This window comes from Zalophus californianus, chromosome 4 (genome assembly GCF_009762305.2).
Source record: "Zalophus californianus isolate mZalCal1 chromosome 4, mZalCal1.pri.v2, whole genome shotgun sequence".
Lineage (NCBI taxonomy): Eukaryota > Metazoa > Chordata > Mammalia > Carnivora > Otariidae > Zalophus > Zalophus californianus.
In genome coordinates, this window is record NC_045598.1 from 41,024,273 (window position 1) to 41,051,637 (window position 27,365).

General features: G+C 35.9%; 1 protein-coding gene across 3 annotated transcripts in view; it reads right to left on the reverse strand.

The window, feature by feature from the left end:
• The window catches only part of EPS15 (epidermal growth factor receptor pathway substrate 15), a 140,409-nt gene that overhangs the window by 87,675 nt on the left and 25,369 nt on the right, over positions 1-27,365 (reverse strand). For all 3 annotated transcript variants that reach the window (XR_004820008.1, XM_035727007.1, XM_035727006.1), the window contains exons 2-8: positions 18,955-18,996; positions 14,760-14,849; positions 13,644-13,691; positions 10,091-10,186; positions 7,721-7,786; positions 6,241-6,366; positions 4,123-4,182 (exon numbers count right to left, since the gene is read on the reverse strand). Coding sequence is in view for 2 of the 3 variants with exons in the window: in XM_035727007.1 (XP_035582900.1) it covers positions 4,123-4,182; positions 6,241-6,366; positions 7,721-7,786; positions 10,091-10,186; positions 13,644-13,691; positions 14,760-14,849; positions 18,955-18,996 (528 nt within the window). In the remaining variant the exon portion in view is untranslated. The remainder of the gene's footprint in view (positions 1-4,122; positions 4,183-6,240; positions 6,367-7,720; positions 7,787-10,090; positions 10,187-13,643; positions 13,692-14,759; positions 14,850-18,954; positions 18,997-27,365) is intronic.

Here is a 27,365-nt window from a genome sequence, read left to right on the forward strand (position 1 = left end):
ATGGGAATATTATTCAGCCATAAAAAAAGAATGAGATCTTGCCATTTGCAATAATATGGATAGCCCTGGGTGGCTCAGTTGGTTAAGCGACTGCCTTTGGCTCAGGTCATGACCCTGGAGTCCCAGGATCGAGTCCCGCATCGGGCTCCCTGCTCAGTGAGAAACCTGCTTCTCTCTCTGACCCTACCCCCTCTCGTGCACTCTCTCTCTCTCAAATAAGTAAATAAAATCTTAAAAAAAAATAAAATAATATGGATAGCCCCAGAGAATACAATGCTAAGTGAAATAAGTCAAAGACAAATACCATGATTTCACTCACATGTGGACTCTAAGAAATATACAAACAAATGAACAAACAAAAGAGAAAACAAACAAGAAAATAGACTCTTAAATACAGAGAATAAACTGGTAGTTGCGGGGGAGGGGGGAAGGGTGAAATAGATAAAAGAGATTAAAAAGTACAAACTTCCAGTTATAAAATAAATAAGTCACAGAGATGAAAAGCACAGCATAGGGAATATAATCAATAAGATTGTAATAACATTGTCTGGTAACAGACAGTAACTATACTTATTGTGGTTATTGTGGTTACTGAGCAATGTATAGAATTGTTGAATCATTATGTTGTACACCTGAAACTAATACAACACTATATGTTAATTATATTATTTCAATTAAAAAAAGTTACAAAATCTGAAGAGTAAAAAAAAACAAAAAAAAAAAACTATGGACTATGTTGCCCCATTCATGAAATAAAAAGATGGAAAAAGATTTATCAGGCAAAGTCTACCAAAACAATGCTAGTGAGACTCCTGATATTGACAAAACCACAAGGAAAATCCTAGAACCAAAAGGACTAAATTAACCAAGTAAAATCTAGAATTTTAGTTACCAAAAAATGTTCTAAAATCTTCTGGGGTTAGGAGGTGAAGAAGAAAAAAGCGAAAATAATCTAAAGGACTTGTTTGTTATATTGGAGTGAAGGTTAACTTACTTTCAGCTACTGGAGAAAGTATGATTAAGTACAGGGATAGGTGTTATTAACCATTAATGGCATAAACATTGTAACAGAGTTTACACTTTAATGAGAAGGGAAAATTCAATGAATCACTACTTGATAACCAGGAACAATAGGAACAGGAAAAAAAAGAGAAAATAATAATGTTAAATAAATAAGGTAGGGGGAATAAAATCAATATCTGCATCATTATCTTAAAAGACAAAAACTGTCAAATTAGGTAAAAAACTGAAACACAGCAACATGCTGTTTTCAAGAGATACATTTTAAATATAAGAAATATCAGGTAATCCAGATAAAAAGAGAACAGAGGTAGTAGAAATATCATATGAAGAGTGCCTGGGTGGCTCAGTTGGTTAAACATCTGACTCTTTTTTTTTTTTAAAGATTTTATTTATTTATTTAAGAGAGAGAATGAGAGATAGAGAGCACGAGAGGGAAGAGGGTCAGAGGGAGAAGTAGACTCCCCGCCAAGCAGGCAGCCCGATGCAGGACTCAATCCCGGGACTCCAGGATCATGACCTGAGCCGAAGGCAGTCGCTTAACCAACTGAGCCACCCAGGTGCCCTAAACATCTGACTCTTGATTCGGGCCTAGGTCATGATCTCAGGGTGGTGGGAGGGAGCCCCCAGTCGGATTCCATGCTCAGCAGGGAGTCAGCTTGAGATTCTCTCTCTCCTTTCCCTCCCTTTCCGCCCCTCCCCCACAACTCATGCACACTTTCTCTTTCTCAAATAAATAAATCTTAAAAAAATATATATCACATGAGCTGGAATCCAAAACTAAAGGCATGATAAAGTTGGAAAGCATTTCTGAGGAATGCACATAGAAAGAAAGCAAATGTGCAAAATGTTAAAATTAGTAAATCTAGGAGAAGGCATATGGATGTTCACTATTTTTTTTAAGTAGTAACTTCCTAGAAATGCGTCATTCATTCTTAAATTATTCTTACTTTTATTTTAAAAAAGAGTAGGTTACCTAGTAAAAGGCTTCAGGGCATATAAGATAAACTGTGTTTAATCACTTACCTTAGCACATACTCCCATTAATCAAATGACGGTAATACTATTCTCCATCTGTCTTAACTATGCTTATAGAAATGCTTCTTTGAAATTTTTAATTGTTGTCTTCATAAAAAACAAAAATCCCTCTACACATCTTACCAATGCAAAGATTTTATGCCAATATTCTTAACACAAAAGCTATTTATAAAAAGTTAATATATAGAGTTTGACAGTCTTTCAAAGTACATTAGCCAAATCTCAATATACCACTTTCTTTCCCAAAAACACCACACAAACATTGAATCAACCTTTAATATATAGCTGGGAAAACTTTTGTCACCACTGTGAGGGGGTAGTCCCTGCCACTTTCCAACTATCACCCAAATTAAAATAAAAATACTAGGGACTTACGACCATCAACTCAAGTCACACTTTAAGTTTCCACTTCTCAATTTTTTTTCAAATGTAATAATACTTATTCTTCCTATTTTATTTGGTTCTTGGGAGATAAACAGAATAAAATTTATGAAAGGGCAAAAAAGGAAAAATAAGGCAATCCAGAAACAAAAACATAATCAATAAAATTGATATGATGAGTTTTTAGAGGTGTAGTATCTTCTGAGCAGAAATGTTGACACACCCAGGGAACATATGTAAAAACAGGTCATGAACTTGGCAAAGAAGAAAACCTCAAGAAATTTTTTTTTAAATGTTTTATTTATATATTTGACACAGAGAGAGAGAGCACAAAGCAGGGAAAGTGGCAGGCAGAGGGAGAAGCAGGCTTCCCGCTGAGCAGGGAGCCCGATGCGGGGCTCAATCCCAGGACCCTGGGATCATGACCTGAGCCGAAGGCAGCCGCTTAACCAACTGAGCCACCCAGGCACCCAAGAAATTTTTTAAATAGAGATTTTAAAGACCACATTCTCTAGGTGTAAACTAATCAAGCTAAAAGTGTATACATATGTAACTAAAAACCAAACAAACTTAACTACTTCGAAATTAGGAAATATATTCCTAAACAGATGATTAAAAAAAAACCTAAAAATTATCTAAAAAGTAGCAAAAAGGAGAATACTTTATATCAGCATCTATGGAATCCAGCTAAGTCGGTACTCAAGAGAAAATACATACTTTAAATGTTTTCAATATTAAAGATGATAAAAAATAAAGGGACTTAGTACTCATTTTCCAAAGTTGTTTTTTTTTAAAGGCAAACCAAAAGAAACTAGGAAGAACTAAAATAAAAGCTGAGAACAAAAAAGTCAAAACATAATAAAAAGGATGATTACATCCAAAAGATGGCTCTTTTAAAAGATTTAAAACTAGATAAAATTCAATTAAACAAAAGATCTCTCAAGAGGGGGCAAAAATACACAAGATTTGGAATGAGAAAGTAGCACAACCACAACCCCAGAAGAGATTAAAAGAATAATGCCAATCTGTCATGAGTTCGAAAAGTCAAAGAAATAGGTAATTTCTTAGCAAAATAAAGACAGAAAATCTGAACAGACTAATTTCCAAGTAAGAGATTAAAAGGGGGATTAGAGATTTACTATTCATGAGCTCACAGCAGAGTTGTATCTAGCCTTTAAGGAAGAGATGACCACAACTCTATTTGGAATTAACTTCCAATTTCCAAAGATGACATGTCTTCAGATAAGATGTCAAAACTTTCTCTGACTCTATAAATGAAGTGCAACTACAGTGTTATCCATGTTTTCTTTTAATAAAACAAATGTGAAAATCTGGGGGCATATATGAAGTAAAATTATTCCATAGCAGAAGGAGGTACTGAGATGTGGTGCCTGGTTAAGATGGAATAGGAAGGCTCAACACCACTCAGCATCTTTACAGTATATTATCCAAAGGAGATAATCCTATGTACCTTAAAGTCAAATAAAATGAAGATGGTAAGAACATACATTTTCTACTATCCATTTGTTTAAAAATATTTATTGACTACCTATACACTTTAGATAAAAATACACATACCAACAACCTTAAGGAAATATAGTTTTCCTCTGAGGATAAACAGGAAAATTCTCACTTGAAAAACCATTAAGATGTTTAAGATTTTAAGAGCATTAGGTTACTTACAACTGCAAACTCATCTCTGTCAAGCATTCCATCATGATCAATGTCACTCAACTCCCAAACCTTAAAAAGAAAAGAACTGACAAAGATTAACGTTCTTTCATTTCATGTGCTACCTGTAAACACCAAATACATAAACGGGGGGCGGGGGGGAGGTGCGGAAGTTTCATCTAAACATTAAAATATCTATTTCTCAGAGAAATTTCATTTATGCTGAACATTTTATTATATCACTATTATATTCTTTATTAACATTATTGTAAAAAGTAATAATTCTTAATAGAAATATTTTTTAAATAAAAATTCCTTACAAAATTTTAAAGAAAATATTTTGTTTCTCTCAAGTAAGAAAACAATTATGTACACAGCACTTTAAACAGCTACAATGTTTTTTCACAAACATCATCTCAGTTAATTCATGCAAAAACTCCATGTGGTACTATCAACCTGCTTTTCGACATGAGGTGACAGGACTTAGTTAGGATCATGCGACCATTATTAAGTTATAGAATCAGTATTCAACATGAAGATTTCCAACTAAGTCCGTTATTATTTTCCATACAGAATCTCTGATCAACTAAAAGATAAATCTAGTGAATACTGTGTTATTAATTATGAACCAACTAATGTCCAGGGCTTACAAGAGAAAAATAAATCTAAAAGGACCTAGTAGATTTGATTTAAATATAGAGTAGATTCCATACCTTTAGACCAGCTATAAAACTATGTTAAATTTTTGAAAAGAAGATATTTAAGTCATTCAACAACAAAATTTTACTTGAGGAAGGAAGAGAAAGTATATTGGTAAGAGATTAGAATGGAGATAAGCCAGTGTCCAGTCATTAAATGCCTTGAAGGAATGTGGACTTTATCCTAAATGCAAAAGGAAGCTACTAAGAGGATTAGTTTATAAGTCAAAAAATAACAGGATTATATTTATAGTTTAGAAATCTCATACTGACCACAGAGCAATGATTAATGAGAAACAATATGGAAAATGGCTTCTAAATTAGTATTTATTGAGCACCCAACCTATACAACACTGATCCAGTAGTACTCCTTCTGGTTGTGTGGTGGTAAGTCATTATCACCATCAGCATCACAGCAGCTAGCATCAAAGAACACGTACCAAGCACTGTGCTAAATATATAAATTATCACATTTAATCCTTACAACCCTATAAACTGGGATTCATCCTCATTTTAAAGATTAAAAACCTGATACACAGTTTTGATGATTCACCCAAGGTCACACATCTAAGAAATGGTGCAGACAGGATTTGACCCTACGTATTCTGACCAAGCAAGGGATTAAAGAAATGCCTGGAGGTTTAATGAGAATAGATAAGGTTTGTATTAAGAGGCCTAGAGAGAAATCATTATGGAAATAGCCCAAGAGTAGGGAAAGCCCAGCTGAAGTTGGTGATCATGAAATTATGATGATACCAATCTTATTAGACTCTCAGTAGTCCATATGCAACCACAGAGAAGACACATAATTAGCTGAACACAAAGCTGGATTTTCACCAGCTCAGGGGAAAGTTAGAAAACATGGCAAAGGGAGCTAAAGATACCAACATGAAACTGTGGACCGAGTTGGGTGAGGAAAAAAATAAATTTGAAAAATGGAGAAAGTGAAGGACTCTGAGACTTAAAGGTCTTATGAAGTCAAAGAATTGGTCTTCTAAGTAGTTATGAAAGAGATCTAGAAAGGTGTGAAGTTCTATTTAGAGAGTAGAACTAGTTATTTCAGAGATGAAACTATTCCTTATGGCAAGGCCCCATGATACAGCTATTAAGTAGGAAGCAGATATAAAATACTGACGGTCTCCAGAAATTAAATCAAGGAACTGGGAAATCAGAGCATACAGCACAAAGAAAAAAGGACCTACTCAAAGGGCTTACATATATAACTAATTTCAAGCACTCATATTTTAAAGGGAATATCAAATAAAATTAATTGGCAATAATTTTATATATTAAATCAGAACACAAAAAATTATATAATAATAAAATTTCAAAATAAGACCTAAGTATTTTTTAACAATGAGCTATAAATGCTCCTGGTAGATATAAAAGTAAGATACATAAAAATTACATTTAGAATTTAGTAATATCTTACTCTTCCAAGGATATCCACAGGTAACTTAGAGTTGAGCAACACTGGTTTCACTTTATCACCAGAGAGAAATCCATTCACTGGGCTTAAACTATCAAAAATTGCATCATATTTGGCCTTATCTTCAGACTATAATGTAAAAAAGATCACAAGTTAAATACTGGTGATAAGCATTTAACTGCAGTTATAAAAATCAAATCCTCAAAGAACAGGCAACATATTCTTAAAAATTATTTAAAAATACTTTTTGCTTTCATCAAAAAATATTATTATAAATAACAAATTAAAAGTTACTCAAGAGTCCAGTATCCCTTCCATTCCTTTTGTAGCTGGAACACCATGTTTGCTTTTCTGTTAGCTTAATCAAAATATTTTAGTGATAGGAAGGGCTTTGAGAGGAGCATCTAGTCCAACCCTCTCACTTAAATCCATAGCAAGGAAATAACTTTTGTGAGAACACTCAGCTAGTTAGTGACATTCTATGACTTTCTCAACATGGTATTAGTCACATTTCAAACTCAGATTTTAAAAAGAAAATAACCACCATAGGAATAAACATCAAGTTTCCCCCATTTTTCCCAAAGCAAGATTTCCTTTTCTTATTGATAAAAGGACATTCCCTAGAATCCTGGGAAGTTATCTGTATAACATAAAAAACTACTGTTTGTGGAGCACTTGGGTAGCTCCATCGGTTGAGAGTCAGACTCTTGATTTCTGCTCAGGTCATCATCTCAGGGTTATGAGATCGAGCCCCAGGTTGAGCCCCAAGTTGGGCTCCGCACTCAGAGGGGAGTCTGCTTGAGATGCTCTCCTTCTGCCCCTCCCCCCTCTTGCATGTGTGCGCTCTCTCTCTCTCTCTCTCTAAAATAAATAAATAAATCTTAAAAAAAAAAAAAACCCTATCTTTTGTGATTTGCCCAAAGCCAGATCCCTATACTTTTTAGAATTAGTTAAGAACACACAAGCAGACCTACAAACCAAATGACTTTCTGACAAAACTGTTCATATTTATTAAAGGTCATTTGATCTGCTATATTCTAGTATTATTTAAAAATTACAATTTAAAAAATCTGGTAAGATAGCTATAACTAGTGTGATGTCTCCAAACAGATAAAATGACCCACTTCAGAAAAAGATTTAATACAAAATTGTTAAGTTTTAGAGCCATAAGGAGAATTATCTGGTTAACCATAATTTTCAAACAGGAAATAATACCAGTGGGGTGAACTACTTATTCATAAAATAGGATTATGACATCACCATTTTTAGTTTATACTGTAACAAATGAGATTAAGCCACATTGTCACAAAATGATTGACAGAACACTAAGATCTCTCAAAAGATTTCTAGTACTACTATTTTTCCTACAGTAAAAATGAAAATCTCATGCAGATTACAATAGATTTTGGAAATAGGGGAAGAGGATTATGTGGGTAGGAAGCAAAGCAGTGGTAAGGAAAAAGCAGTTACAAAGTTTACTTACTTTTACAGCCCATGGGAGCTCAGCTACAGAAGTTCCACTGATTAGCAAAGGACTACTGGTATCATGCTAGAAAGGAAAATAGGGCACATGAGGAGTTGAAAACCTCACATCAATAAACAACAAAGAAAAAGTGGTCTTTGGATTTAAATACATTCATACAAAATTTGGAACTCAAAGCACACACAACACTATTTTATATTGACTCTATTAGACTATCATCTAAATACAAATGAAACAAAAACGAAGTTATCTGAGTTAGCTGCATAAATGATATTAGAGTACTAACTGGAACATTTAAGTGTTATAGAAGAAATCTTATTACAACTGATATCAAGATAAAGATATCTCAATGTAACTAAAATATTTGTGGCCCTGTTAACTGATGACTTTTTCCCAACACTATATAAGGAAAGCAAACTGGGACAAGAACCCAACTTAAGATTTCTTAAATTACAAGTACATGAACCTATTAACAGCATACCCAAGTTGTTATATTTATCTGCTTGTAGAGACAGATGGATATATTGAAACATTTTTATAATAATATAGTTAGGAAACAAATCCCTAAATTAACCCTCTGATTCCATGCCTAAACTTACAAATGCAGAAATTCTCAAAACTGAAGCTGAATTCCTAATACTCAGACCAAATACTTTTAAAATACTGAATTTAAAAGCAACTAAGAGTCATAGTGCCTGGGTGGCTCAGTCTGTTAAGTGTCTGCCTTCGGCTTAGGTCATGATCTCAGGGTCCTGGGATCAAGCCCTGTGTCAGGCTTCCTGCTCAGCAGGGAATATGCTTCTCCCTCTCCCTCTAACCCTGACCAACCCCCACTCATGCTCTCTCTCTCAAATAAATAAATAAAATCTAAAACAAATAAACCAAAAAAAGTAAGAGCCATGAAACTTCTGAAAAGGGGGATAGGGTAGGGAGGACTAGCCCTATCAGATGTAAAAACAAATTACCAAATATGATAATTAAAACAATATGAGATGAGCATATGGATAAACAGATCAAAAAGAAGAGAAAAATCCAAAAAGAAACCAAAATACATGACTGAGGTGGCATTTCAAATCAGTAAGGAAAAAACTGGTTATTTAATAAACTGTATTGGGTCTATAAAGTAGCCAACTTGAAAAAAACATAAATTTGAATCCATACTCATACTTGATATCAAGACTAACATAAATGTGAAAAAAGAAACGATAAAAAATTAAACACTATTAACTCATTTACATAAAGAACAATGACCTTATGGAAAAAAAAAAATCACAATGTCAAAAGACAAATGACAAACTGGAGAAAAAATTGTGTGTGTGTGTGTGTGTGTGTGTGTGTGTGTGTGTGTGTGTGTAGCCTCTAGAATTCAATTTAAAAAAAAAGACCAATAACCTAAGAAAAATGGGCAAAAGCTTTAAACAGACATTTCACATAAAGGTAATGTAAATGGCCCCTAAGCATGAGAAAAACTACTCAAACTCACTCTATAAAACCAGATGGGCAAATTAAAACTACACTTAACATTCCATTTGTCACCTCTCAAATTGACAAGGATCAAAGAGTTTAACAACAGTATGTTAGCAAAAGTGCACTCAGCCAATTGATGGCAGGACTGTGAATGAGTACAACCATTATGGAAGACAAGTTGATATTATGTATGAAAACTGCACAAATGAGCAAACTTCTGAAACAGCAATTCCACTTCTGAGAATATGCACATATAAATATATTTCTGCACATACAAAATGACATATATCCAAGTTTATTTTTCATTGCAGCATTTTTTTAATAATAAAAGATTAGAAACAAGCTAAAAACCTATCGATAGGAAATTAAATAAATTACGGTAAAGGGGAGATGTGGGGGGATAGGTTAAACAGGTGATGGGGATTAAGGAAGGCACTTGCTGTGATGAGCACCGGGTGTTGTATGGAAGTGTTGAATCACTATATTGTACACCTGAAACTAGTATTACACTGTATGTTAACTAACTAGAATTTAAATAAAAACTTTAAAAATTTTATGTAAATAGAAGCAAGGAAATACTATACAGCTATAAAAAAGAATAAAGATGCTTTTATGTAAAGATCTCTAAAACATATTATTTAAAAAGGTATAGAATTATGTTAATTGTACACTACTATCAATGTAAAATGAGGAAGTGGGTATTTATATTTCTTTATATACACATATAATAAGTCTGGAAGGATATATAAGAAACTAATAACAGCAGTAACCATTAAGAAAAAAAATCAGGTAGCTGGGTGATAGGGGTAGGGGAATTTTTTTTAATATGGCAATTTTAATTTTTAAATCATGTAGTATCATTTTTTTAATTAAATACAATTTAAATTTAAGATCATTTCTTACAAATCTTGGTGGAGGGACAGCCAGGTTTAAGCTACTCAGTGAAACCTCCAATCCATTCTGGGCACATGCCACAAGACGCAAAGCAACAAAGAATTCCTGAGAAAGAGAAGCATGAAATTCAGTGCATTATCTATCCATCCATCCATCCACACACTTGCAATCTGAAAATATAAAACAATTCATAATTATTCCAAGATCTTTATGTAGCAACAAAAATAACAGCACATTTGCCTAAAAGCACTTGTTTTAAAATTAAGAAGATATATATGTACAAAGATGTTCTTAACATTATAAATAGCAAAAAGTATTAATATAATGGGAAAATACTTAAATAAACTGTGATACATACAGATAGTGGAAATTATACAAAATTAATAAATACATGCTTCAAAAACATTTAATGATGTTAAAATTGTTTTTATCATTTAATTGAGGAAAAAGAGTCTGGAAAACGCCTAGAAGAAAATAACAACTGAATGTTATCAAAAGTCATCTCTGGATTTAAGATGATAAATTTTGAAACAGGGCCAATCACTGAAGTGACTCAACCACTGCTATTCCAGGAAAGCTACAGAGAATACAGAGCTACTGTGCAGCATCTAAAACAATTACATAACTGCCTGACTTCAAAATACTTGAAAATCTCTCCCAAAGGTCCTTGGATTTTTGGCACTTGAAACCTCAGTCCAAAATTTAATAAATAAATGCAGAGATGCTGGTTTCCAGCTGTTCTGAGTTAAAGTCAGGTCTGGGAAAAGACATAACAAATGCTTTTACTCCAGTTATAATCATTTAGAACTTAGTATAGTTGCTGATGCAATCAACCCATCACCACTTTTCTCAAACCTCCTATTCTCACCTATACCCTTCTTACCCAATTCCTAACCTATTCTTAGAACCTTGCAGGTTTGTCTGCTTTATACAATACCTTGCCTTCACTCACAAATTTCTTGAAAAGATGGTATTTCAAGATCTCCCCTTCCCTTTTCATTCACTCCACAAGCTTTTATACAATCTGACTTCAACTCCCACCATTAGCTAGAGAAACCAATGCCTATGTCACAAATAACCTCTTAGCTACCAAATACAATAGCCTCAAAAAACAAAACAAAACACAAAAAAACCCCACCTAATCCCGCTTATTCTTTTGGAAGTCTGGACAGTATGATAACTCCCAGAAACTCTCTTCCACCAACATAGCTTCATAAAATTCTTCTACCTTTCCTCTGACCTTTCAAGTCTCTTCTCTTGGAGTCAATGCTTCCTCCAAACTTTATTTTTTTATTTTTTTTAAAGATTTTATTTATTTATTTGAGAGAGAGAATGAGATAGAGAGAGAGAGCATGAGAGGGGGGAGGGTCAGAGGGAGAAGCAGACTCCCCGCTGAGCAGGGAGCCCAATGCGGGACTCGATCCTCGGACTCCAGGATCATGACCTGAGCCGAAGGCAGTTGCTTAACCAACTGAGCCACCCAGGTGCCCCCTTTTGTTTTTTTTAATTTAAAAGATTTTATTTATTTGAGAGAGAGAATGAGATAGAGAGAGAGAGTATGAGAGGGGGGAGTCCTCCAACCTTTAAATGCTGGTATTCTGGGTGGCTGGGCAGCTCAGTTGGTTAAGCATCTGCCTTCAGTTCAGGTCATGATCCCAGGGTCCTGGGACTGAGCCCTGCAGGCTCCCTGCTCAGCAGGAAGTCTGCTTCTCCCTCTCCCTCTGCCCCTCCCCCTTCATGTGCTTGCACTCTCTCTCTCTCTCTCTCAAATAATTAAACTTTTAATAAATAAATAAATAAATGCTGGTATTCTGAGTACTCCAACATCAACCCTCTTTCCTTTCTCATTGATGAAATTCAATTACTCTTAGGTAATCAGGTCTACCCCCATAGTATGGATGGACTCTGAAGTGAAATAGTCCTGCATTAAATTCTAGTTCTGCTATTTAAAGTTGTGAGGCCATGGGCAAGTTAAATAAAATTTTTCCGCAAAATTTTTCTAATACCTACCTTGCCATGTATTATGAGGAACAAAATAAAAACCATACTATAGAAAGAAAACACCTACTGTCATTTTTGGCACATAGAAACTCAATAAATATTGGTTTCTTTTCTTTCTTTGATGTTAATTCAAAAATCTATTTCTCCAATGCAAATATCAAAGTTTAACTGCAGGGGCGCCTGGGTGGCTCAGTCGTTAAGCGTCTGCCTTCAGCTCAGGTCATGATCCCAGGTCCTGGGATCGAGCCCCGCATTGGGCTCCCTGCTCAGCGGGAAACCTGCTTCTCCCTCTTCCACTCCCCCTGCTTGTGTTCCCTCTTTCGCTCTCTCTCTGTCAAAAAATAAATAAAATCTTAAAAAAAAAAAAAAGTTTAACTGCAGAACCACAAATCCAGCCACCTGGATTTAACAAAGACAATTCAAACTCAACATCCAAAGTCCAGGAATATCAGTGAAGAATTTATTATACTACAAACTCATGAAGACAGAGACTACACCTGTCATGTACACCTCTGCATTTCCAAAGCGTGACTCAAAATAGGTACTCAAATATTTGCTGACTGAGTGCACAGTACCCTGGCTGCCCATATGATGTTAGTCTTCCTATGTCTCCAATGGACCAACTGGCCCTCTTGCTCAGGGGCTCCAATGGGGACTACAATCTAACCCTGGAATCTTAATTAAGGGACTGGATATTCTGACCCTCTCATCTAAATTTCCCATCCCTTTTCTGAGTATGATGTTGTTTCAGCTATCCCATATGGGAGAATTAACTTTGAGTAGCAGTACTCAGCCAATGTATCAGCATGCAACAAGCTTGGAATTCAATCCTATGGAACTCTGAAATTCATCCCCAACAAGCTGAATTTCAAAGTACACTGATGGTATCCAATACCCATAAACGCTTTCATGTATTTCTAGTCTAGGGTTTGCTTATGGCCTGTAAACCATTTTTTGGTTTATATGCCAAAAGTAAGACCTAGACCAGAATACTCACAAGTAAGTATACTGTACAAGAAACTGAATGTTGAAATCCTAACCTCCAAAGGTAATGGTATTAGGAGGTAGGGCCTTTGAGAAGTGTTTAAGACATCAGGGTGGGGCCCTCATGAATGGGATTAGTGCTTTAAAAAAGAGGGTCCAGAAAGATCCCTAGCCCCTTCTGCCTTGTAAGGATACAAGAAGCCCTGACCAAGGAGACAGTCCTCATCCAAACAGGCTGGGAGCCTGACCTTGTACTTCCAACCTCCAGAACTGTGAGCAATAAATTTCTGCTATTTATAAGCCAACCAGTCTGTGTTATCCTGTTAGAGAAGCCCCAACAGACTAAGACATTCCAGGAGAACAATGTCACCAAATGAACACTCACCTCTGGGAATCAGTTACTTTAATCAGTCTACTGAATTGGAAATATTTTCCAATATATTGTTATAACACTTGCCCTCGCAAAACCCTAATGTTGGTAAAAAACCAATTCCTAGTTTAAAATTAGAAAAAAGTCCTGGTTATTTTTTATTCCGAAGCACTCAAAAAATTTTTCGTATGTATCTCTGAATCTTACTTGTTTGTTCAGGATTCCTTTGCCATTTGTGTCAGCTAAATCCCAAATCTGAAATTCAGAAAGAAAAAAAAAAAGTCAATCTATATTTTAAACAAAACTCATCTTAAAGATAAATTAAATCCCTGTAATTTACAACTTCATTCTCTTTGGTCCTCAGATTTAAGAATCATAGAATCGAAAGTGGAAAGAAACCTTAGAGGTCATTTAGTGCAATCCTACACAAAGAAACTAAGGCCCAGTGGAGATACTTACTCAGGAACATTCAAGGCATCAAGGAAAGAAGTGAAACCCAGGTTCTAACTTCCAAGTCCAATGCCTTTTTCATTAACCCAGGTTCTAACTCCAAATCCAATGCTCTTTCTACTAGAATCTACTACCTTGATTTTAGATTCATGTTAAGTTGATATTCTTCCTTATGGGCAAGTTGAAATAGTTCATGTTTATCTGTGAATAATTAAATTATTAACTTATAGTAACTATTATCAATATCATGTATAAGGATTCACAGGGAGATTTAGCCAGGAGAGGGACTTTCCACTTTTTTGTGCTCTTTTCTAAGCCTCTCATCCCCAATTCTATTCACCACAAATTAAACACAGTTAGAGACAGTTATAATAGAGGAAGCAGAGATAGAGCCAACTCTCTGAGTGGGTGGCAAGGTTCCCAGTCTGCACTGTTTCTCCCCACAATACCCAAATGTACTATTACTTCCTCATTTCATCCCACTAAAAAGAAATTGGTTTTCTAAAAATCTGAAAAACACCTTACTTTTCAAAAGGGTAAATCACTGCACCACAAATTCCCCCCATTGCATTACTGTAACTGCTTCAATGATTCAATTCTTACTTCTAAGTTTCTTGATGGTATCTTTCTAAATTTGCATCCAATTTATTTATACTACTAAATAAATATTCATTAATATGGGCGCCTGGGTGGCTCAGATGGTTGAGCGTCTACCTTCGGCTCAGGTCATGATTCCGGGATCCTGGGATCAAGTCCTGCATCGGGATCCCTGCTCCTTGGGGAACCTGCTTCTCCCTCTGCCTCTTTCTCTCTCATGAATAAAGAAATAAAATCTTTTTAAAAAATAAAAATAAAAAATAAAATGAATACTACCTTTCCAAGTATCAAGTCTGGAAGCCCTGATCTTTTCAGGAAAACAGCAGCATCAGAAGCCAATACCCTTCCAGTATTGCCTGTATCAACCTGAAAAGATACAAACCATAAGTTGATGACAACCACAAAGACAAAATTATCATCATTTTACCTGCCTTCCTCCCTGTGACTTGGGAACTGGCTTTTTCAAAAAGGGAACAGGAATCCTTTGACTAACAAAGGCAAGAAATATACGGAGAACCACATGTGTAGAACACCATCTCAATAGCACTGGCAATTTACAAAGTTTTTTTATATCACACCCATTACACAAATGGGAAAACTGAAGCTCAGGGAAGTAGAGCAAAATTAGGGGAGTCACAACATTAACATATATCTTCTGACTCTAAGTCTTCTATAGGTACCATTTAAATTCTTTTTTTTTTAAGATTTTATTTATTTATTTGACAGAGAGAGACACAGTGAGAGAGGGAACACAAGCAGAGGGAGTGGGAGAGGGAGAAGCAGGCTTCCTGCGGAGCAGGGAGCCCGATGCAGGGCTCTATCCCAGGACCCTGGGACCATGACCTGAGCTGAAGGCAGATGCTTAACGACTGAGCCACCCAGGCGCCCGGTACCCCTTAAATTCTAATAAATTCGGGGCACCTGGGTGGCTCAGTTAGTTAAGCGTCTGCCTTCAGCTCAGGTCATGATCCCAAGGTCCTGGGATCAAGCCCCATATCGGACTCTGCTCAGCAGGGAGTCTGCTTCTCCCTCTCCCTCTGTCCCTCCTCCTGCTCATGCTCTCTCTCTCACAAATAAATTTATAAATAAATAAATTCTAATAAACTTAATAGTAACAGGAGGAAAAGGGCAGCATTTCCTGGAGAGGTCTTTTGACAAATGGGAATAGCTGTATATGTTATCTGTTTTTTTCAAACATCTTTAAATCATTAACTTCTCCTTTTATACTTATTCTTAGAAACTGCAACACTTAAAAACAAAATCAAAGCTGTATCAGCTCTAAAACCAGCAGTGATTCCATAATAAACTTCAGGAAACATTTTAATAATTCTTAAGTTCCTAAAGCACATTAACAGAAACACATCATTTTAATTGATAGGGATTTTCCTTTAAAACAGAAAAATAGCTAAAAAAAATGATTTTCATTTCTGTAAAAATTTCCTAAAGTAAAATTGTTTGTAAAAATGAAAAGTAAATTTTAAAAAAGTCATGGGAAAAGTAACATGATTCAAGGATATTTGTGAGCTAGCTGTTTTTCCAGTTTAGTTAAAAGATTTTGTTGTAAACATACACAAAGCATTTCAGACAGGCCAATCCCAGCAAAGACACAAAAGAGCAATCCTTTCTTTCAAAGGAACACTGGACAAATCAGGCACTCAGCAAAAAAGAAAAAATTGCCCAATCCAAATTTGGGGTAACAAGGAAGTACAAAAAGGGTTGAGAAACCTGCCTCTAAAAATCTGCAGAACTCCTTCTTCTTTGCCTACTCCCTGACTGGGGGGTTGGGGTGGGGGGACATTATCCCTAGGATGACCTAAACAGAAAGACCATCAAGGGAAACACTGATCAAACGCTCATGAAATATTTATGTATCATATTCCAATTTTACTATCTTCCATTCTTTTGGTTACTATAATAAATTAAAACACAGTCATTTAGTCTCTATCATGTACAGGAGTTTCTGTTATACTCTGACACTTGCCCAAAGGCTCGCTCTGCCATAAGCTACAGGTTAGAATCTGTGTCTTCATCAAAGACAAAGACAGTTTCAGAGCCTCATGGAAAGAACTATCCCACATAATCTGAATTATTAACCCTTCAAAACATAGACTTTTATATAAAGACTTCTGAGCTGATATCACTTTAGACAACTCTCAGACTGTACTGGTGAACTAAGTCAGAAAGAATATCTGGGACTATGCAGTCTAGAAGTAGTTTTATTTCATGAAATCAGACTCCTCACCCAAGATTCAGGAGAAGAAGAATTAATTACACAGGACTGAATAAGCTGTTGAGGAATATTTAATTATGGTTATTAACTTGGAATACTATTGGTATTATTTTTAATATTCTGTTTTCTAATGGATATGTAGAAAAGCCCTTTTTTTCTCCTTATGTTATTTTTAACCCTCAATTTAGTAGGCTCTGCTTTGTAAACTGAATGAAATAGCTTTCAATGGTATCTGATTTTCACTGACCTTTCAGAACTCAAAAACAAATCTTTCAATGGAATGTCCTTATTTTTATGGCAATACAGTTATTAACAGATTAATTTTTTCTTTTTCTCAGGATATAGCTGAATAAATAAACTGCACAAAATAAGGCACCTGGGTGGCTCAGTCATTAAGCGTCTGCCTTCAGCTCAGGTCATGATCCCAGGGTCCTGGGATCGAGCCCCATATCAGGCTCCCCCTCAGTGGGAAGCCTGCTTCTCCCTCTCCCACTCCCCCTGCTTGTGTTCCCACTCTCGTTGTCTCTCTCTGTCAAATAAATAAATAAAATCTTAAAAAAAAAATAAGGCCTATGTGAGAATAGGTATCTTTTATTCAGAAAGAAAAAGCCACTATTAAGGAAAAAGGACTGACTTATGCAGAGACAATGTCTAGAAAGCCCTCCCAAGAAAAAGGGCCTGCAACCTGGTTTATAAGGTCCCAGTCTCAGAGATAGTAAAGCAAGGTCACTTAGCAAGCTAGGAACCTTAGCAGATATGGGAAACCTCAAGATGAGATAAATTCATTCAAATTTATATGTGCTGCAGATGAAATATGGGGGAAAGAATTTCTAAGGTTTGGGTCCTGGTCTCAAGATAGAGGAAAAACAGCAAAGGCTTTAAAAAGTACAATCCAAGATTCTTTAGAAATTTCAGGTAGAAACTAATTCTCCAGGCTCAGAAGTTGTTAAATAGTGACTATATGTCTGTAGATTTACAAGTCATACCCAAGGAGACTTACAATGGTTCATTAATAAACTTGCTGTAATTATGTAAATAGCCAGGTCAAATTATAGCCTTTTCTATGATCATGATCACAGGTGAGGAGATTGTTAGGAAAAATGATCCAGTATTTGGAAATGGGCAAATGAGATAGTCTATACCCTCAAGAGATTTGATGTATTCACCCCTGATTGACTTTCTATTGACTAGGCTCTTTTACCCTAGTAGGAATATAAGTTAAATTATAGAAAACTGATGGCAATGCAATGATTCCTGTCCATACCAATAAATGAATTTTGTCTGGTGGAGAATATAAATCTCTACAACTCATATGCTCATTTTTATGTCTTACTGGTTCTTCCAGTAATTAATTGAGGTAAATAAAATCCTTGACACATGTTCATTTCATATTTGTATGAAAATCATAGTTTTAACTTTGTGAAAATTAAACTTAAGTCTTTTTTAATAAGATTTTATTTATTTGAGAGGGCGAGCATGCATGCAAGAGAAAGGGCATGAGGGAGGGGAGGGGAAAAGGTGGAGGGAGAGGGACAAGCAGACTCCACTCTGAGCATGGAGCCCCACGAGGTGGGGGTAGGGGAAGAGCTCGATTCCACAATCCTGAGATCATGCCCTGAGCCGAAATCAAGAGCCAACCAATTAACCAACTGAGCCCCTCAGGCATCCCTAAACTTTAGTAAGTCTTAAAAACAACAGAAAAGGGGCGCCTGGGTGGCTCAGTGTTAAGCATCTGCCTTCAGCTCAGGTCATGATCCCAGCGTCCTGGGAGCCAGCCCCACGTGCTCCCTGCTCCGCATGAAGCCTGCTTCTCCCTCTCCAACTCTCCCTGCTTGTATTCCCTCTCTCATGGTTTCTCTCTCTCTGTCAAATAAATAAATAAAATCTTTAAAAACAAAACAAAACAAAAAACCAGAAGAGTCTTTTCTATTTGGCTTAAAATTAATTTGGATATTTGTATCTACATTAGTATATCTAATGTTACATGGATTTTATAACATATGTAATGGTATACATAATACGGGTAGACAGACATTTAAGCAATTAAGTGTTTGGGCTTAAATATCTCTTTCCTTCATTTTCTGATAGCTTGTCAAAAGCATTAAGCAGGAGGTTAAAGCACAAGAAATTGAAAACAAGACACCAAATGTGTTGAGATGGCTGGTGATCTGCAAATATACCATCAAGAGTTGAAAATATTTTTATATTCAATCTAGGACAACAAAGAAACAAAAATCTTACCTGTCTGTAGTATTTTTCATATACAGGATTCCCACTTGATAACTAAAATAAATAATTAAAAATTAAATGCTATTCAATAATCTGTATATTTGCATTCTTTCAACAGATATTTGAGAAACACCGATGAGTAAGAGTAAAATATCCTTGATTTCAAAAAGTTTGGTTTAGTTTCGAGGGGGAAAGTGAATAAAAGCAGACATATATATTAAGAATCAAGCAGACAAAATAAAACAAGAATTTTAAAATTATTTTTGATATCAAAACTTCTTTTCCTCATATAAAATTTTACCAAGAAACCCAACATATAACAAATTAGGGGTGAAATGCTTTGGTTAAAGACAGGTGAAAGGCCCAAAGCCTTCAGCATTCATCTTCTACCCAAGTGTCCAAGGTCCCTATGAATACAATTCAAAAACCATTTTGATAAAATAATCGAGTGAATACATAAACTGATATACAAAAAGATTACATTTATATCATCAGACCTGAAACACTTGTAGGCAAGGAGTGCCATTCAATTCATACCACAGTTCAAAGGGTTCCCTTGGTCAGCTAATAAACAGATTTACTATCTCATGTGAAAGGCAGCTTAGGAATATCAATGTCTTGAAGGCTCAAGTTCACCTGGACATGAATGTGTAAGAGTGTTCTGGAACCAGGAAGGGAGTCCAAGAAGGCTTCATGGAAGTAACATCAGTGCAGGAATGCGGAAGGGGAGAGGGTGATTCTATATGGAGGTAAGAGCATGCACAAAGCATGCAATCAACAGAAAGCTCAGTTACGTTTGAAAATAATGAGGAGTTCTGAATGGTGATAGGACTTGTGGAGATAAGATTTTGAAGTTCTGTAGAAGACAACTTAAGAAGGGATTGACATGCCAAAAGTAAAGAAAATGAGAATGGACAAAGGGACAGATTCAAGAGTTAATAACATAGTATTAGGTCTAGTTGATTACTTGTGAAGAGGAAAAATAGGATGGAAAGTAGAATGCTACTTAGGAAATCATTTTAATGGGCCCAGTAGAGGATCTGAACATTGGCAATGCCAGAAAAGAAGGGTATGGTCTGAATAAATGTTTGTAAGATAGATCTGACCGGACTTATTAAGTAGATGAGGGGGCAAGAGAGGCTTAGATAGAAATACAAAGATAAACAGGAAAAAAATCTTCAAGCATCAAGGTTGCACCTATAGCCTTAATGGGTATAAAACCAGATTAAGAAATCAACATTTAGTTTCTCACTCTCCCTCTGCCCCCCACACTCATATGCTCTGTCAAATAAATAAATAAATAAATTTTTTAAAGATTTTATTTGTTTGACCCAGAGAGAGAGAGAACAAGCAGGGGAAGTGGCAAGCAGAGGGAGAGGGAGAAGCAGGCTCCTGCTGAGCAAGGAGCCCGATGCAGGGCTCCATCCCAGGACCCTAGGATCATGACCTGGGCTGAAGGCAGCTGCTTAACCAACTGAGCTACCCAGGCGCCCCTAAATAAGTAAAATCTAAAAGGAAGGAAGGAAGGAAGGATGGAAGGAAGGAAGGAATCAACATTCATTGAGTGCCAACTCTGAGAACACATTATGCTAATAATCCTTGTGAGCCACATAGTATCATTCCAGTTTGCAAATGAAGAAAACTAGTGTGAGCCATAGTATCCTTGTGAGCCACATAGTATCATTCCAGTTTGCAAATGAGGAAACCTAATGTGAAGGTTAATTGTATGTGTCAATTTGGCTAGGCTAACCCAGTTGTTTGGTCAAACACCCATCTAGATGTTACCCTAAAGGTATTTTTTTTAATGTCATTAAAATTTCTATCAGTAGACTTTGAGTAATGTGTGTGGGCCTCATCCAACCAGATGAAGGCCTTAAGAAAAAAGACTGAAGTACCCCGCCTGAGGAAGAAAGAATTTTGCCTCCAGAAAGCCTTTAGATTCAGAAGCAACATCAACTCTTCCCTGGGTCCCCAGCTTGCTGGCCTGCCCTACAGATTTAGGATTTGCCAGCACCCACAATCACATAAGCCAATTCCTTAAAATCAATCAGTGTATGTGTGTGTGTGTGTTTATCCTGTTGGTTTTGCTTCTCTGAAAAACCCTAACACACCTAACCTCGAAAAGGTTACTTATCCAAGTTGTTAAATGGTGAAGCCCAGAGTTAAATGCAGGTCTATTCCACTCCAAGTTCCATGCTCTTTCACAATACCATGCTGCTTTCCACATGCCCTGGATTGCTCAGGACAGTCTTAATTTACAATCTGTTGTCCCAGCATACCATTCAGTTTACCATTTGCCTCAGATTTTGCATTTTCTTAAATGAACTATTATTACTAGTCACTATATTAAAATACATTAAAATAAACCACAATGGATTTAGTATACCTCTACTATATACATCTAACTTTTGGCCAAGGTATCAACTAGTAGTGTAAGTGCTTTATCCAGTTGAACAAGCCATGAAATCTGAAAGAGGACTAGTGATAATTCCATCTTTCTTTTCCTGATTCTTCACAGATACAATATCACACCTTCTTTTCAACAACAGCATGCAGAACACTCACTGAAAAGTATCCTCAGACACAAGCAACTTGAGACAGCTAACTCCTTATAACCTTGTGAAGTAGTGGAAGAAGTATTTGACACTGGTACTGGAATGAAATGAAATTACAGAAAGCCTACAATTTTGCGGCATTTAAATTTCGTGGAACATGTAAAATAATCATAAATAGGGACAACTTTTATGACAAGATTTATCTTATAAAAATATTTGTCAAAAAGAGTACCTTAACAGAGGCAAAAAAAAAAACCTGTAAAAATATTGGGGCTGACAAATTTATAATTTTCAATAACAAAAAAATGAGAATTAAGAATATTCTCCATTTAGCAAATTTTTTCCTGAGCTAACCAGGTACATCACAACAAATAGATTATACTAGCAATTAAAAATATTACTGGTTACAGAGAATAAACTGTAAAGATTAACAACTATAAACCCCAATACGTAACTCTGAAAACTACAACAGACAATTTCATGAAAAAATTTAAACTAGTTAAACTAGACTGAAAAATAATTACACTGTTCAGAAAAGTATTAGTGACACAATATTAGAGACAGGTATGGCTAAGAAACTGATAGAAAATATGATACCAAAAATTATTATTCTGTATGTGTTTTTTAATATTGTGATAATCAATATAAAGACTTAATTTTGTTATAATATAGTATGTTTTAGTAAATTTTATTTTTGAAAATCATGTTTGACTAGAACTACTATACTGATCTACCAATGTAATGAAATCATTTTGATGGCCAAAAAAATATATTTCAAAAAACTTCCAGAATTTTAAATCTTCATTCTCAAAAATGTCCAGGTTGAGTGAAAAATTACATACCCATCCTACTTACAGATAAGGTTGAAGACACTTTGCTAGAGGAAGCAAATAAAATACATACCATCAATAATGAAGAGTTAATGTTTAATGATAATTCAGTTGAGTATGGTGATTAACATAACATAATAAAAAAAATCTGAAGAAAAAAGATAATTCAGTTGAATTTTTAGGACCCCCAGGGTTGGGGGTGGGGGTGGGAATCTCATACACAGGAAAAAATTCTGAGCTCCAAACTGTACTTTATTAATCATCAAAATACAGACTGATTGGTTACTACATAAACACATTTGAAAAGGCATTAGCTCACTGAAGTGTTCTAAAGTACACCCTGTGCTGATTAGTATACTAATACGATACAGCTAAGTGAGAATGGAAAAAGCCATCCAAACTGCCAATTCACTCATGAAGCAAAAAAAACCAGAGTGTTTTCGGCCTGTCTCAGTAAAAAAATTTTTTTCCTGAAATATGATCACTTTAGATCAAAAAGAAATCACAGATACACGACACACACAATGAATGCAGAGAGAAAAAAATTTGAAAGGCATAGCTTTAAAATGGTAACAGTGATTAATTCTGAATAATGGGATTATAAATTATTTTTACATTCTTTGTTATACTACTCTGTATTCTCTGAAAATTTTTTATAAGAAGCATTTCCTATTTTTTTTTAAGATTTTATTTATTCATTTGAGAGACACAGAGACAGAGCACAAGCAGGGGGAGCAGCAGAGGGAAAAGGAGAAGCAGACTCCCCAAAGGACCTGGAGATCATGACCTGAGCCCAAGGCAGACGCTTAACCATCTGAGCCACCCAGGTGCCCTAAGCATTTCCTATTTTTATAATTAAAATAAAACAATAAAGCTATTTTCAATTTGAGGAAAAATACAAAAATCCCTGAATTTGAAATCAGTATTCAAAATTGCCTATGAATTTTTAGCATCTAAATTAATTTTTTAAGGTTTTTTTTATTTATTCATTCGAGACAGAGAGATACAGAGAGAAAGAGAATATGAGCAGGGGGAGAAGCAGAGGGAGGGGGAGAAGCAGGCCCCTGCTGAGCAGGGAGCCCGATGCGGGGCTCAATCCCAGGACCCTGGGATCATGACCTGAGCCCAAGGCAGACGCTTAAACCATCTGAGCCACCCAGGTGCCCCTAGCATCTAAATTAAATTTCTAAAGGAAAACTTTTAAACTAAAGTTGTCAAAATAAAAATGTGACCTTTTAAAATTCTAACATTATTTAAAAGCAATTATTTATTGATTAGCCACATAATAAATTCTTATTAGCTGCCACAAAGTAAAATATTCATAAATGTAAGAATTCCTTCTAAAGAGTCAGTAGCTATTTATTACTACTCTGAAAAAAATGTCAAATGCTTATAAATAATAGATATTAGAAAGCAAATATAGTTTTGTAAAAAAATACTCAAGTTTTGGTATCAGATAGGCCTAGATTCAAAGTCCATTCCACTACTTCTTAGATGATCCTGAACAACTTATTTGACCTCTTTAAAAAGCCTGTCTCCTTGGAGAGCCTGAGTGGCTCAGTAGGTTAAATGCCAGACTTCGGGTCAGGTCATGATCTCAGGGTCCTGGAATCAAGCCCCACATTGGAGCCCCCCATGGAGCTCCCCTCTCAGCAGGGAGTCTGCCTGTCCCTCTGCCCCTCCCCCCGCTCGTGCTCTCTCGCTCTCTCTCTCTCTCTCTCTCTCTCTAACAAAAAATAAACTAAAAAGCCTGGCTCCTCATCTATAAAGTGCTAGTAATATCTATTTCTCATAGGTCTTATATTAGTTAAATTAATTGAAATAAAGAGATGGCTACTTGTTTCCTAATATCCTTTCTTCTCTTCTTTCTTTCAGAACAGTACCCCTAAGCTTTACCTGGGCATGTGGACACCTAGCTAAAGCTACACTTCCCAACCTCTCTTACAATCCCAGTTCTCCTCAATGGAATAAGAAAGGAAATAATGTGTCCAATTCCAGGTTCATGCACCTACAGGGAAGAAAAATGCTTTCTACCTCCTAGCCCTTCTTCTAGCTTGCCAGAATGCAGATATGGTAGCAGAATATGGAGCAGCTGTCCAGATTGAGAGATGGAAAACATCGTTGAGAATAAAAGAATGACAAGAGAAAAAGGGCCTAGGTCCTAGATGCTATCATGAAGATGCCATATCAGCCCTATACCACTTACCCTACCTGGACAGTTGCTTAAGGGAGATAAACTCTCTCTTGATTAAGCCACTGTGATTTTGGCTTGAACCAATATCCTAATTAATGTGACAAAGAAAAAAAAAAGGAGCTGCTATTTTTATTAAGAAAAAATCATTTAAAGTATAATAAACTTCAGTAAGAAAAAAGTTATTACAAAAGTATTGCATACTATTCCATCCTAAGGCAGGCTGCATTATAATTCTCATTTATTTTCCTCTTATCAAAGTATTAACACATCTGCCTGTTGCCATGTGACTTGTAGTGCCTCTCTCTGGCAAATACAACTCTACGGTTGGCTTGGCCATGTGACTTACTCTGGCCAGTGAAATAGGAGGAACTTCCAGTTCCGAGTAGAAGTTTTAAGAGCTATTGTGTTTTCCATCAACTCTTGCTCTTTTCTCTCTACCAAGAGAACAGTATGTCACAAACTGGGGGTGCTCTTTCAGTGTGGATCCTAAAATGAGAAAGAATCGTGGAGTAGAACTATAGCTAATTACTAGGGAACCTATAATGTGAGCAATAATTAAACTTTTGTTATTGTAAGCTACTGATGTTTTAGGTTACTTCTTATTGCAACATAATCTAGCAAAACATAAAGGTAATCTAATACCAAAGAATATCAGGTAATTAAAAAAAAAAAGAAGAAGAAGAAGAAGAGGAGGTCCTGGTTATTAGGGAAATTCATAGGTTAGTAAACAAATGTCAAGAATCGCTTCATATGGAATTTTTAGTTTCATTTTGGGGGGCTTTGTGGGGGTAGATGCTACATCATAGGACTTCAAGAGACTATGATTCTATAAAGCACAAAAGGAACTGAAACTTTAGAGTTAGGCTTATTGTGAATGGTTACAGTATAATGTGCGGGAAAAGGGTAAAAATAAAGAGATAACTTCTAAAACATGACGCTTATCTTTTTTCTGTTAATCACAAGGTCATACGATAAAGAATAACCAGTAAATAACATATGATAAAGAATAACCAGTATATAAATTAACAAAAGGAAGAGGGGAGTGGCTACGAATATAAAGGAGTAACATGAAAAATCTCTGTGATGGAACATTTATCTTAATTGTTGTTACTTACATGAATCCTGATAAAACTACACATGCATAAAACTACATACATACACAGACACACAAATACCTATAAAGCCGATGACATTTGAATAAGGCCTGTGAATTGTGCCAATGTCAATTTCCTGGTTTTGCTATAGTACTAGTTACATGAGGTATTACAATTAGGGACAACTGGGTAAAAGGTATATGCCACCTCTCTATAGTACTTTTTGCAACTTCCCATGAAAAGGTGGTGTTGGAGACCATTACAAAGTAGAGAGGTAGCAATCCAGACAGGAAGAACACTGTGTATAAAGGCAAGCAGATACAGAAGTCTAGGTAATGAAAAGGAGACAATGGAACAGATGTTATTTTTCCAAATAAACCACCCAAAATCTTTTTTGTCTTGCTCTCTCTAAAAATTTAAGAAAATGAGTAACAATTCAATACTAGTAGACATAAAAAAAAGTTATAAAAAAAACAAATAAGTGTCATTATGCACACAATTTTCCAGGTAATTTGCCATATAAGTATTTCTGACATATTAACACACAAAATTCAGCTACTTAGAATACATCCTTCTAATACTCCATTTTCAAGAGAACCGAGGAACCAGAAGGGGAACTAGCCCTGACATACTTTCGACTACTCCATCACAACCACAACCACCAACTCCTTTAAATGGAACAGCAGCTCCAAAGACCAAAGTAACAAATGAATACAACCAGAAAAGCCTATGTACTTAGACACGTAAGTTTCCTCGATGTGAATGGCTTGCAAAGTAGACTAAAATCTTCTGACAGTCTTGTGATGTCTAAAACAGACTTGTGTATTTCACAATACAAAGGAAAACATGATAAAAACGAATAGTAAACAGAAGAATGAAAAAATAAAAAGGAGTAATCCAAACTGACAAAGGAAACAGCAATCTGAAGATGTCTGAAGAGTCAAAAGAATGTCAATAATAAGGAAACTTTAGAAAGCAAAAAAGCCCTGAAGCTGAGTAGAGGAAAAGCTGAGGAGAAGGAGCTCAAGGAAATATAAGCAGCCATCTGGGCAGTTCACTTAAAGAATGCACAGTACTGGGATGCCTGGGTGGCTCAGTCGGTTAAGCATCTGCCTTCAGCTCAGGTCATGATCCCAAAGTCCTGGGATCAAGCCCCGTATCAGGCTCCCCGCTCCATGGAGAACCTGCTTCTCCCTCTCCCTCCACCTGCTTGTATTTTCTCTCTCTCTCTGTCAAATAAATAAATAAAATCTTAAAAAAAAAAAACGCACAGGGCGCCTGGGTGGCTCAGTTGGTTAAGCGACTGCCTTTGGCTCAGGTCATGATCCCGGAGTCCTGGGATCGAGTCCCACATCGGGCTCCCGGCTCAGCGGGGAGCCTGCTTCTCCCTCTGACCTTCTCCCCTCTCATACTGTTTCTCTCTCTCTCTCTAATAAATAAATAAAATCTTTAAAAAAAAATAAGAAAAACAAAACAAAACAAAAAAAACGCACAGTATTACCCCTCAGCTCTGAGTCACAACTCATTTAATAATTTAATAAACATGTACTAGATGCCTTCTAGCGACAGAGCAATAGGTTTAGGTATCTGGGGTTATAAAAATCATACAGGGCTCCTGCCCCCAAACAGCTTATTCTCTCCTTAAAGTTGCAGTGTTCTATTCTGCAAACATGCTAATACCTCATGTTTGTCCCATAACAAACCATTATAAATTGGTAACATAGCAGGCAAAAACCTAGGAATACTCCAA